The 13,079-nt window shown below is 63.4% G+C and overlaps 3 protein-coding genes across 3 annotated transcripts in view; 2 read left to right on the forward strand and 1 right to left on the reverse strand.

The window, feature by feature from the left end:
- Positions 1 to 665: 665 nt before the first annotated feature.
- On the forward strand, positions 666 to 6,222 carry FNDC4 (fibronectin type III domain containing 4). The gene is made up of 6 exons (XM_044421053.1): positions 666 to 973; positions 1,278 to 1,428; positions 1,722 to 1,926; positions 2,337 to 2,426; positions 4,334 to 4,467; positions 5,748 to 6,222. Exons 1-6 carry the CDS (start codon positions 666 to 668, stop codon positions 5,781 to 5,783), a joined length of 924 nt encoding a protein of 307 aa, XP_044276988.1. The 3' UTR covers positions 5,784 to 6,222.
- A 1,629-nt stretch (positions 6,223 to 7,851) lies between these two features.
- LOC123018757 (low density lipoprotein receptor adapter protein 1-like) lies at positions 7,852 to 11,899 on the reverse strand. Its single transcript, XM_044421107.1, has 6 exons — positions 11,360 to 11,899; positions 10,202 to 10,314; positions 9,554 to 9,668; positions 9,329 to 9,401; positions 8,942 to 9,036; positions 7,852 to 8,714 (listed from the first exon to the last, which is right to left on the reverse strand). Exons 1-6 carry the CDS (start codon positions 11,477 to 11,479, stop codon positions 8,646 to 8,648), a joined length of 585 nt encoding a protein of 194 aa, XP_044277042.1. The 5' UTR covers positions 11,480 to 11,899; the 3' UTR covers positions 7,852 to 8,645.
- A 944-nt stretch (positions 11,900 to 12,843) lies between these two features.
- Positions 12,844 to 13,079, forward strand: part of IFT172 (intraflagellar transport 172) — a 30,998-nt gene continuing 30,762 nt past the window's right edge. The window contains exon 1 of the mRNA XM_044421110.1: positions 12,844 to 12,900. Coding sequence (XP_044277045.1) covers positions 12,862 to 12,900 — 39 coding nt within the window. The 5' untranslated portion in view covers positions 12,844 to 12,861. The remainder of the gene's footprint in view (positions 12,901 to 13,079) is intronic.

Here is a 13,079-nt window from a genome sequence, read left to right on the forward strand (position 1 = left end):
CTCTGTGCCGCCTCCCCCAACAGAGGTGGTGTGCTGCGTCCTGCCGTTCCTCAGGAGCTTGGGCAGAGGAGGCCTCACACACACCCAGGCAGCTGCCCTCCTGGCGGTGGCCCCCTAAAAGGGGCTCAGGCATGGGGCAAACAGGGAGAAAGGTGCACTTTCTGTCATTGAGAATGCACGAACAGTCCGTTGCAAGCGTGGTTCCCCTCACTTTTTTCGTTCCGGTCAAGGAACGCAGCACCCTTCTTGCAAACAAGGCAGCTGCAAGGGCTCGCTTGCAAAGGATGCCTCCTCAGTCTCTTGCACCAGCCGGTGGGCAGCCAGGTGTGCATCAGGACAGCCCTGCCATCGCGTCCTCTCTAGCATAGCCTTCAGGTCCAGAGCGCCTACAGGTGTGGCAGACGCATCTCCTGGTCATGTCAGTCCTTGAGGGCAGAGGGGACCATTCCCTGCCCCACGCCCTGGCCTCAGCCCTTGCCGAGCTCCTCCCGGGGCAAGGAGGGGGCGCGACAAAGGCGGGAGCAGCTGGCTAAGCACAGGTTCAAGCAAGAGGGGCAGGCCAGCCTCCGGTACTGCTGGCGCCTGGCTGACGTGCAGGGAAAAGGTGCCGGAACGCACACGGCCAGGTTCTAGCTCCGATGGGAATGGGAGGTCAGACAGTGAGGATGCAGGGATTCTGGGATGTCAGCAGGCGACAGTATCAGACCAAGGCCAGGAAATGCCTGAGGCATGAGGAGGGTTCCCCCACGGAGGTGGAGTTGGACGCCGAGGCTGCTGAAAGCCCCAACCTGCCAGTGGGGGAACGGGGAGAATTTGCGCGCGCACCAAGAGTTGAACAGCCTGTCAAACACAGAGGTCTCTCCCAACGAGGAGGGGATGCCGGTTGCTGGGCAACTCAGGCCGGCTGGCATGGGCGGGAGGGCTGCAAGGGCGGTGGAGACCGTGGGGCGCTGGAGGGGGCTCGGCGATCCAGGTGAGCAGAAACGGGCGTGTCACAGTACGGCCTTGTGGAAAGAGACTTTGGGCAGCCGGTTTACTCAGGAGGAGGACCATGCCTCACAGCACGGGCCTCCCGTTAGGAAATCCACACTCCCCAGGCAGCAGCACGGGGCAGAGCTGCCCACAACCTGCTGCAGGGGCACCCCAGCAGGGAGGCAGCCAGCGGCTCGCAGCAGGGAGGGTGCTACATTCTCCCTGTGCTGCTGAGGGGCAGGCAGAGCGAGGCAGGTGGGGGCAGTGGCGGGGGCAGCGGGAACGGGGCCGTCCGGTTCTTCCAGGGCTGACTTTGTCCTCCTCTCTCCTTGTCTCCCAGACCGCCCCCCGTCTCCTGTCAACGTCACCGTCACGCAGCTCAAGGCAAATTCTGCAACTGTCTCCTGGGATGTCCCTGAGGGAGATGTCATCATCGGCTACGCCATCTCGCAGCAGGTGAATGGGCCCAGGAGCAGCTCAGGCTCTGCCTGGGGAGCTGCACCGGCACTGCCCCTCTGTCCTCTGCAGGGCTGGCTGCAGAGCCCCGCACCTCCTTACCCCCCGGCCTCCTGCTTTCCCGAGAGGCCTGCCTCAGGCCAGAGCGCCACAGTCGCTCCCCCTCACCATGAGAGCGCCCCACTCATCTGCACCGGGGCCCTGGAGGAGGGCAAGATGGGCGTCCTCCCCCCGCGCCAAGCTCGCGCCTCCCAGGCTTGCTCCTCGGCTGACCACGCTCTCCTGTCGGGCAGCGGCAGGACGGACAGGTGCAGCGGTTCATCCGAGAAGTGAACACCACCAACCGGGCCTGCGTGCTCTGGGACCTGGCCGAGGACGCCGACTATGTCGTCCAGGTGCAGAGCATCGGTCTCCATGGAGAGAGCCAAGCCAGCAAGAGGGTGCATTTCCGCACCCTGAAGCAGAGCGAGCGCCTCCCCTCCAACAGCTCCAACCAGGGTAGGTGTGGCGGCTCCCCACATCCTTCCCGCTGCCCCGACGCCCTTCGGGGAGCTGCCTCCGCACAAGGCTTCCACAGCCATGAGCAAGCGGTTTGGCGGGAAGGGGGCCTGTTCGACACACCCTCCTCGTGTGACACCCTTCCTCCGGCCTCTGCTCACCCACTGACGGCAAACACGGTCTGGCAGCAGCCTGCCCCGGCTCCTGCCCCCCTGCTGGGTGCTCCCCGCGGCCCAGTGGCCTCCCCAGGAGGAGTTGGCCCTGTGAGGGCAGCCGTTTCACCCGCGGGGAGCCTGACATGCCCTCCTGTGACCTCCCTGGGCTAAGGGCAGCCCCAGAGGGTTCCTGCCTTGCCTTGCCGCAGCACTCAAGTTCTCCATTGCCAGTCCCCAGCCCTTGTGTCCCTGCAGGAGACATCACCATGGAGGGGCTGGACAAGGAGCGGCAGCTGCAGACGGGCGAGATCGTCATCATTGTGGCCGTGCTGCTCATGTGGGCAGGTACGTCCTCTGGATCCTCTGGCTCACGCACTGCCCAAGCACGCGCGACTTAGATTGTCACGTGGAAGTCTCTGACCAGTTATCGCAATTCACGAAATGCTTGTGGCTTCTCTCCTTCCCACCAACATTTCGGCAATCATAAACCTTTTCCTCTTCATCTCTTGCGCAATTTCACACAAACCAGATGCTTCCCTGCTTCTGTCTGCTTTCCTCCAGGGTTGTTTGGAAGCTGCTGTGCCACCGTTTTGATGTCATACACCAGCAGTCCGCTTCTGTTTTGGCTCCAGTGTAGCCCGTCCCTCCGGCACAGGCCGGGTTATACCAACAAGTTCCCCAGTGCCTAAGAAAACTGATCCGCCCCTCCCTGTACCACCATCTGCCCCCCACTGGGACTCCTCAGCTGTGCTTGTGAAACACATAGTGTTTCGGAGCAGTCGTCCTTGTGCTGGGTTCCCCCTCCAGGTAGCACCCGAACTGGGCTTCTCAGACCTCCTGGCTGCCTTTCCTCACGTCTGGTGTCGAGACTGATGTTCCATGAGCGCCCTCTGGGTTTCGCAAGGGTTCTGCCCTCGGAGTGGGAGAGCTCTCTAGGCACAGACTTGGTTCTCGGCCCCCAGATGGCCCCCGTTCTGCATCGATGCAGGAACCCCCGAAGTGCCAGCTCGGTCAGTCCCAAGGGGGCGTGCCGCTTTCTCCAAGACAGTTGGCGCAGTGCTCGGCTGGCATGTTGGCAGCTGCCACATCAAAGGGCTCAGGACCAAACTGAGCCAGGGATTTCCCCAGAAGCTAAAATGGCACGGCTGAAGCTTTCACACTTTAGCCATATCATGAAAGGGCAAGACTGAGCGGAGAAGACAGGCATGCTGGGGAAAGCCCCAGGCAGAAGCGGGAAAGGAGGACCATGCGAGAAGGCTTGACTCACAGAGGAGGCCAGAGAAGTGCGGGCTCACTCAGCCTGTGCACCGCCCACTCGGTTCCCCGCCACGGGAGCTCTCCACAGGATCCTGTGCCTGGCCAGAGATGCCCTCTTCTCTTTGCTTTCCTCCACAGATCATAGAATCACAGTAGAGCTGGAAGGGGCCAAGAAGGCCCTTGGGTCCAGTCCCTGCTGTTGCAGGACACCAAGTTGCACCATCCCGCTCAGGTGGCTGTCCAGTTTCTTCTTGCATGTCTCTAGTGTGGGAGAGCCCCCCACCTCTCCAGGCAGATGGTTCCTCTGACAATGAGGATGCTTTTCCTGATGTTCAGCCTGAGTCTGGGTTGTTGCAGCTTGAAAGGATTATTCTGTGTCCTGCACTCCGGCATCAGCCAGAAGAGATCTTGACCTTCCTCTTTGTGGCAGCCTTTGAGGAACTTATAGCGGGACAACATGTCTGCCCTCAGTCTTCTCTTCTCAAGGCTGAACATGCCCAGTTCCCTCAGTCCCTCCTCACAGGGCAGTTTCCAAACCCTGGATCATTTTTGTGGCCCTCCACTGGACCATTTCTAATTTTCCTGCCTCTTTCTTCAATCTTGGTGCGCAGAACTGGGCATAGGACTCCAGGTGAGGCCTGACCAGTGAGGATTGTAGGGGAACTGCTCCATCTCCTGGTATGGAGGTAATGCTTTTGTTCATGCATCCCAAAATAGCATTTGCCCTTTTGGTGGCTGCATCGCTTTGTTGTGATGATGCCAGAGTGGCGCCAAGCACCTGTTGTAGCCTCTGAAAGCAGGGAATCGCACCCGAAGCTGGGGAGAGTGTGGGGGCTGCTTTCATCATGGACCGAGGCTTTTGAGGTAGGGGGACTGCCATGGCCGCCAGGGCAAGCGAGCGCTGCAGGAGACGTTGTGAGAAAAGCAACCAGCAGGCTGCTCAGGAGGCGCCCCCAAGTCACCTCCCCCTTTCTTTCTCCCTCGCCTCGCTCCAGCGGTCATCGCCCTCTTCTGCAAGCAGTATGACATAATTAAGGACAACGATTCCAACAACAACAAAGAGAAGAGCAAGCCGTCCTCTGAACACAGCACTCCAGAGCGGCCAGTGGGTGGGCTGCTACGCAGCAAGGTCAGTCCAGCCCCCATGGCCCGAGCGGCAGCTGGAGCCGAGGGAGCCTGTCCTGCCCAAAGAGACCGGCTGTTGGGCAGGTGGCCTGGGGAGGTGCGGCACAGCCGGGGCGGCTCATTCGCGGAAAGGCAGTCGGGGACAAGGGGCAGGCGACCGGAGCAGCCTCCGTGCACCACCCCATGGCCTCCGTTCCACGACAGGGCCAGGCCTCACGCAGCAGCGCACGCCCAGCCAGGTGGCAGGGAGAGCCCCCCTCACTGCCCGGCCACCTCCCCGGGTTTGGCGCCCTGGAGATCCCCACCTGCTGCTCTCGCACTGTGGCACTTGGCCCAGGGAGAAAGCAGCTGGCTCGACCAGTCCCGGTCCTGTGCCCAGAAGCTGCAGCTGCACCTCTCTTGCGAGGCCCAAGTGACCCTCTGGGCAGCCAGACCCTTTCTTCCAGGTTGCAGCAAGGAAGCAGCAGCGTGGGTTGGGGGGGCACGATGCAGCGCGCTGGCCCCCTGCCGTGGTGGCGAGAGAGCTCGTGCGGGGCCGGGAGCCGACAGGGCAAATTGAAGATGACGCTGAAAGCAAGCTGGCAAGCAAAGACAACAATAACGGCCAGTTTGCCCCATGACTGAGAGCTAGACTAGAAAGCCCCCTTGCCAATTTCTCTGAATTGGGGGGACAGCATGCCCCCACCCCGTGAGAGTTGTGAAGAACCCCCGGCCAAGCAATGCCTGCAAGCGTCCCCGAAGGCACTGCAGGCTGGCTCAGCGCTGGCTTTGAGTCTTGGCCACAGAGGCCCTCTGCATTGTCACATGGGGCCAGTCCAGGCCTGGAGGCCCTTTGTGAAGGAAGCACCTAAGGAGCAGCCAAGCATGCTGGCTCTCGTGCTGGGAACCATGCTCCACAGTGGCCAGCTGAGCCAGCACATGGGAGCCAGGGCCCCTCAGCGTGCGGAAAGCCCCAGCGCCTTGGAAGCAGGCTTGGCAGAAGGCTGGTCCAGTAGCTCCCTAGGTTGGCCTTCGCCAAACTTGTGCCTTCCAGACACATTTGGACTGCAACTCCCAGAATTCCTAGTCAATGGCCCTGCTGAATAGGGAAATCTGGGAGTTGCGGTCCAAATACCTCTGAAGGCCAGAAGATTGGGGAAGTCTGCTCTGGATGGCTCGCCCAGTCTCTTAATAGGCTGTCTGTATGGAAGGAAATGTAACTGAAAAGCGGATTTTGTTCCAATGGGACTGTGAATTTTGTAGTTATGGAATCCCTCTCCCTCTCTCCCTTTCTCTCTCTCGCAGAAGAAATCACCATCAGTTAATATCATTGAAGTGTAGCTGCTGCTACCGGCCAGGAGTGTCAGGGAAGATCAGGGGACTTTGCTGAGCTCCTGGCCAGTCTCTTCACCTGCATGCAAAGCATCAACGCTTCTTGCCCCGCGGGGAAAGACCTGCATGGAGCCAGGCCCTGGGACAGGTGAAGGCGGAAGTCAGCGTCCAGCTAACTCCCTGCCTGTATCTGCAGGAGGGGACGACTGGGAAAGGCCCCCCGTGGCAGCCACCTGGGGAAACCTGCAAAGCAGGCGGCCTTCCTGGACAGCTGCTCCTGGCACAGGCTCCAGCTGAGTTGCCCTCGCCTTTCCCCTGCACAGCAGGAGCTGAGAGCACCGCCCATGCCCCCTCGGACTCACACTGACTGACCAGAGGCAGCCGTGGAGGCGAGGCAGCTGGGCCTCTGCCATGGCCACCAAGAGCCGCAGCACTTGGGCCTCATCCCCTCGGGAGCCGAGAGGGAGGCGTGGCACTCCAGCGTGGCCCAGGCCAGCACAGACTGCTGGTCTGGCCTTCCTTGTGGAAAGAGGGAACGAGCCAACGCGAGCTTGGCGGAGGAGGGATCTTTCCCATCGTGGGGGCATCGCCTTTCCTCCCGCTTCCACCAGGGCTGCCACCCGCACCATGCAGAGGAAATGAGGGTTCCTCTGCTCCCCCATGCCAAGTGGCACCCCCAGACCCTCCGGCATGCCGAATGCCCACGCTTCACAGGCGTCCCATGGGAGTGCCAGCTGTCCTGTCATTTGCCATGACCACACAGACCCCCTCTGGCGCTCACAGCGGTGCTGGCTAGAGACAGCAGTGGGGGGTGGGTCCGGGCGGCCGGAGACCCCTGCACTTGCTGGCCAGTACCTCCCAGCTGCACCCAGCTCCCAGGAAGACGGCGGATGCTGGAGGGGGGTAGAGCCCTCCTGTGCCAAGGCAGCTGGGCCCACGTGGCCTGCAAGCACCAGCAGCACCCAGTCTTCCAGCAATCATCCAGCTCTTCCAGCCCTGCCAGGAGGAGGGGCTGCAGCCCCAGGGCCACCTGGCCAGGACCCACAGCCCTTCTTGGCCAGACGCCGTGTGGGGCCGACTGTGGGGAGGCAGCACTGCTCAGGCAGGTCCTCAGTAAAAGCCACACAGCCTGCGAGCAGCTGCATGGAGTAGAGGCAAGCCGTGCTTGTCCTTCGGTGTGGGCCGAGCAGAAGCCCCCAAGTCGGGCGGTGACTGCCCAGCCAGGACAAACCCCGGCCCAAGAGGCATGCGGGCAGCTTGCAGCTCTGCATGGCACTTGGGGCCCCCGGGGCCTCTTCCCACAACCATCCACTAGAGGGCACCATGAGCCTCCCCCTACCCCACCACTCCAAAAGCCCCGCTCCCACCATTCAGACATGCAAATCAGGCCAGGGCGGCACAGACACCTGGACCGTAAGGCAGTGCTGGGGAAGCTGGGCCACGGCTAGAATGTGTGACCACTGCGGGGCCCGGCCTGCCCCCTCGCTCGGCCCACAAGGAACGCTGTACCGGCCCAGGCGAGCAGGAGGTGACCTGGGGCTTCACGGCTCTCTGGCCCCGGCAGCCAAGGCTAGACAGGCCCTGGGCCTCCAGCCAGCCCAGAAGGCAGCGGGCAAGGCACCGGGCGCCATCACACCCCAAAGCCCACTGCAGCTCTGCCCCGAGACCCGTGGCCTGCTCTGGCTCGGGGCCCCCACCGGGGGAGGACAGCCCAACAGCTGACCTTGAGGAGGCTGCTAGAGGCGGGACAAGGGCCATGCGATCCGGCCCCTGCTCCCCATCACGCCTCTTCTCTGGGCTGTCCAGGGCTGCTCTGCGCCTCACCTCCTGTGCGGGGGGGTGGGAGCAGCCCTGGGGGTCCGAGACGGAGGGGCCGGCTTGGCACGGCACTGGGCCAGCGGCCGCCACAGCTCAAGGTGCAGCCCACGAAGACCACCCCACCTGGGCAAGCCATGGGGCCGCACAGCCAACCCCGCACTGGCTCGGTCTGGCCACAGCGGCCACGCTGCCCCCCGAGAGCGACCCTCCCTGCCCAGGCTCCCCTCCCCAGCAGGGCCCTCAAAGGAAGAGACCCCAGTACAACGCGGAAATGGTTTATTCCCCTTTAGAAAAAGGCATTAAAAACTAGTCTTTTGCTACAAAGTTGTGACTTGGCAGTGACAAGTGAGGGTGGGGGGCTGCTGTCGGGGGTTCCCACACTCACACAGCTCCCTCTGGAGTGGGGGGGCTGAAGTCCAGGTTTCCTTGCTCATGCAGCTCATGTCCTGCCCCAGCCACCTTCGGGGCTGGGCCCCACGCCAGCCCTCCATCCGCGGGGCTCCTCTGCAGAAGGCCGCGCCAGCAGCAAGCAGTGCCGAGGGTCCCCACCGCACGCCTGGCGTGCACGGAGGCTGCCAACGTCCTGTGGGGGGACTCGGGGAGACGCTTCGCCTGTCCGCTCCTTGCAGGCCGCAGGCCGCTGGGGCAGGAGGCAAGTGGTGGCGAGAGCCCCGGGCCGGAGCCATGCAGTGGGGTGGCCCCAGAGGGAAGGCCCCCAAGGCCCTGAATGCATGCGGGCATCGGCGGAGCTGGGGGGCGGTTGGCGGCGATTCAGAGACCTGAGGAGAATGTGGGGGAGCCAACCCTGTGCACCTTGAGGGCCCCCCCTGAAGAGGGGGGGTGGCGGGGCCAGCCAGGGCACTTGTTACCTTTGCCGGTGGGGCAGGGCCCCTCCTCCGTGCAGCTTGAAGTGGAGAACAGACAGGTCAGAGCAGCGAGAGCCCCAGCGCCCTCTTGCGGGAAGGCTGCTCCCCACACACTCCATGGATGGCTAAGAGCGGGCCCCCACCCCTCCTCGACCCTGCCAAGGGCTAGGGCAGCAGGGCCCCCAACCTACCCAGAAAAGGCCTCGCCAAGGTCCCCGTCCTCCTCATTCTCCTCCTCCTCCTCCCCTTCGTCATCCTGGGGGAAGAGAGCACTGGCATGAGGGGGCCCCTCGGGACTGACGGACCTCCCTGTGAGCGCCCCTGCAAGGGGGCAGCGCCTCCTGCCCCGCCCCGCGTCTCCCACCCATCCCGAGATCCAGAAGAATGACGGGGGGACGAGGGAGCCTTTCGGCCAGCTGCTGTGATCCACAGGCTTGGCCAGGGGAGGGGTGGGTGGGACTGTGCTGGGCCCCCGCACAGTACCTCCAAGTCGGCCTTGCACGGCGGGCTGGCCGCGGGGGGCCTGGCAGGCGGGCCGATGCCGTCTGTCTCGCGCGCCTCCCCCTTCTCCCTGGAGCCTGAAAAGAAGCAACGCCGAGGCTGACCTGCCCGGCTTGGTGTTGACAAAAGGGAAGGTGCTGGCGCATGCACTGCCCTGCAACCCACCCCCTGCCCCTTCCTGCCACCATTCGGGAAACGGCACTGCTGCACATCTCAGTCCTTGCCCTCCCCCAGGGAAAAGGGGCAGGCCCCGCCTGGCCACCCCCAGGGCCCCATCTCACAAATAGGTGTGTCATGCTGGGGGGGGGGGGGCGCATCGGGTCTGCTCCCAGGCTCACTGGGAAGCCTCCTGTGTGGAGGCCGCCATACCTGCCTGTGCAGCCTCCCAGAGGTCCAGGGCCACCTGGAAGGCCTGTGCCACAGTGAGAGTCACCGCTCGCGCCTACGATGGAAGTAGAGAAGGAAGACAGCATTGGCCAAGACCCCGCAACCCCCAGCCCAGGTATCAGCAGCGGGCACAGAGGCCTCTGAGGTGGCCCAGAGCAGCCCTTGGCTGGGCCTGGCCTCAGCCCTGCCCAGGAAATGGGCACCTACCACCTTCTTCTTGGGCGACAGGAACGCGTGGCATTCCAGGGCCCCTGTTTGTGGGTTCTGTGCCACGTAGGCAAAGACCTTGTTCTGCAGCTTGTCTGTGCTACAATAGGAAATCCTGGAGGAAGGCAGAAAGAGGCGCTCAGCAGTGATCCTCCTCAGCCCAGGCCAGAAGAGCGAGCGGCGGGGCAGGGCACGCATGGGCCCAGCAGGGCAGAGGCAGGGAGACGGCACTGCAGGCGCTCCAGCAGGGAAGGGGGCTGGCCGGCAGCACGTACGGGAGCCGCAGCCACCAAAGGAGTGGTATGTGCTCCCTGGCCCGGCCGTGAGGATGGCAGCACGTGGAATGCGAAACGGGGGAGCAGAGTTCCCCCCACTTCCCCAGGGAGAACCAAAACGCCCTGTTCCAAATGAGCAAGGGGGCAAAGAAGAGACCGAGCCACCCAGGAGGGTCTCTTGAATTGACCACACACAAAGCCCAGCCTGGTTGCACTTAGGTGCTCTTTATGCGAGCCACCCCAACAAGCCAAAGGTTTGCCATCTATCCACTTTTAACAGTACCCCAGGACAGGGAGGCTGGGGCACTTTCCCCCTCCATCAGCAACAGTCTCTGAAGGCTGCCCCCCTCCCACACCATGGCCAGCATCACACCTGTAAATGGAGACTGTTCCCATGGTCTCCTTGGTCTCGGCATCTTGCAGAGAGAGCCCCCGAGATGAGACAGTCAGAATCACCTTCTGGAACTTCCTGGGCCCCACCCGAGCCTGAGGTCAGAAAAAGACAGAATGGCAGAGAGTAGGTAGGGGTATCAAAGGAGAACTGGCCTGGATCAAACCAAATGCCGAGCATCTTGCTTCAAACAAAAGCAAAGTAAACAGCCGCTGGTTCCAAGAACTCCACAAGCAACCTAGGAAGTACAGTCCCCCCACAATTCTTCCAGTAACTAATACGCTGGAGACTGCAACTAAAGACAGTGGTAACATTTAACCAAGATGCACAACAGACCCTGAGCGACCGATCAGTTCTCTTCCTCTAGCCCCTTAAAAGCCCTCTAGGCTGGTGGCCAGCTCCTCTTCTTGCTGCTGAATGTTCTGCCAGTGCTGCATTCTGTGTAGGTTTCCTTTTTATCTGTCTATGCCCTCATATTATTTTTTAAAAATCAGTCTCTGTCCCAGCATCCTTAGTCACCTTTCTGTTCCAAACCAGGATGCCCCAAACCCTTTAGTTTTTCCTGGATGGAGAAGCCCAGGTTGATCGATTTGTCCCTTGCTCCCCCTTTCCCTCTGGCACAACTCCTTTGGTCTTTTAAAAGCCTGAGCACCTCGGCAGCACCACAGCCTGCCACAGAGGTGCCCTGGAGGTGTCATTGCCATTAATGGTTAGGAGAGCCTGAGGCAGCCCCCCACCTGACTGGACCTCCAGAGGCACCTGGTTGTTTTTCACCTGGCCACTGGGAACAGCTACATGGTCAAGTGTGGCTCCTAGCACTACTGTTGTTTGCAGCGATCACCAGCCAACTTGTGTCTCAATGCTACATGTGATTGTTTACTTTCTTCTCTGCAAACTATTCTTAAAGAGTGTCCATTAAGCAGGCCAGGAAGCGAGCACAGCCAACTACAGCAACAGGCTGAAAGGCCAAATAATGCCGGATTTGGAGCTGCTGCTGCTGCTTGCCAGAAAGGCCAAGCCTTCAGTATCCCAAAGCCCCTGAGCAAAGGAGCAGGGAGAGGCTGCCGCCGCCCCAGAGGAACCCCTGTGGGGCAGCCAGTGCCAAGGTGTCTTTTTTGGCAGGGCAAAGGTCTTATCTACCATGGCAATGATCCGATGGATGGCCGCTGCCGCCATGTCCTCCCCTTTGGGCTTCTCCACCAGTGTCATGCCGAGGTACTTGAGCGCAAAGCCCATACCCTCCAGGAGGGGCTCACGCATATCAGCCCAGCTCTCAGGGAGCTCTGCAAGGCAAGAGAGATTAGAAGAGCAGGGAAGGGGGAGACAGCACAGACAGCCTCACTTGCCAGCATGCAGGGAGTTCAGGAATCCATCACCCTTCCAGATACGGAGAAAACCTTCTCTCTAGAGTTGTTCATTTCTGCAAACCTCGGGATTTACCCAGGTGGAGCAGAAGTTCCTCGGCCTGGTGTGCAGAGACCGCTGTTCTGGCTGCCTGGACAGATGGAGGGAGGAGCAACGGCACACATGGCCTGCCCACTGCAGCCGCGGGATACGGTTTGGACAGCAGGCCGCCTACGCAAGCTGCGCCAAGCTAGGCTGAACCAACCGCATCTTCCACTTTGGGCAAACGCGTATTTCGACTTGGGAGCCCCCGGGGTGCCCGCCTCGTGCATCAAACAGAGTGCGGTGCTGCCCGGGCGCCGAGCCTGGCCTGCCACCCGCTCCTCAGCCCGCAACGTGGGGAAGCGCGGACTCCGCCGCTGCCGCCGGCCCGCGGGGCGCTGCAGCCTCCCCCGCCGCCGGCCGCCCCAACGCGCAGCGCCGAGCAGCTGCGCCCGCGGGCAGCCCTGCCGCTGGGCTCCGTCCGGCCCCGAGCTGCGAGCCGCCACGCGGGCTCGGCTGTCCCGCGGGGGGCCATCGTGACCGCCCAGGAACCCAGGGCACAGGCCGGGGCTGCGTCCGCCCGGCAGCCCGTCGCCCTCCCGCAGCCCGAGCCGCTCGCTTTCGCGACGGGCCGCGCGCGCCCCCGAGCCGCAGGAGCGCGCTCCAGCAGCCGCCCCCGCACGCAGCCTCCCGCCTGGGCCGAGGAGGGGAGGGGAGAGGAGGGGAAGGGCGCCCGGCCCCCGGGGCGCCCGCGCGGCGGACTCACGCTGGCGGTGCAGGGGCCGGCGGCGCAGGCGGGAGACGCCCAGGCGGTGGCGGGCAAGGCTCGGGCTCCGGAGCACGGCGCGTCCCGCCGCCCGCAGCGCCTCCATGGCCGCCAGTGGAGCGGGCGGGGCGGGGCGGGGCGGAGGCGGCCCGGCCCCGGCGCGGCCCGGTGGCGAGTGGCCTCCTTCCCAGCCCCGGGGAGGAGCGGGCGCCGCCCCACGAGCGCGGGGCTCCCCGCCCGCATCCCGAGGGACGCTGCCGCCCGAGGCGAGAACCAGGCGCTCGCCCCGCCAGCGTTCAAAGCGGGTTTTCTAAAGGCAACCCGGAAATCCCCCGACCAAGCGAGCGTGCTGTCCTTCTATACCGTATCTCTGAGGTCTCGCGCGCTCTTGCTCCCTCACTTCCGCTCGCGTGGCGCCAGCGCGTCCGGAGGCGCGTGCGGGGCTGTTGCTGGGCAACGGGGCAGACGCGGCTCGCTGCCGGTGGCAGCGATGCAGCTGCGGCACGTTCGGACCCTGCTCGCCCCGCAGGTGGGCCTTGGGATGGGCCCGGATCGGAGCCGCGCTCGGGCGGGGCGGCTCTGGGCGCTTCTGGGGCCGCCGCCCGGCTTCGTCCCGGGGGAGCCTGGGCTGCGCGCCTCCACGGGCCTCGACGCCGGCGACCGGCGCGCCCCCGACCTTCTGGGCCATCCCGGGCCCTGTCCGGGGCG

The sequence above is a fragment of the Varanus komodoensis genome, unplaced genomic scaffold (genome assembly GCF_004798865.1).
Source record: "Varanus komodoensis strain SLA01 unplaced genomic scaffold, ASM479886v1 scaffold114, whole genome shotgun sequence".
NCBI classification, from domain to species: Eukaryota; Metazoa; Chordata; class Lepidosauria; order Squamata; family Varanidae; genus Varanus; species Varanus komodoensis.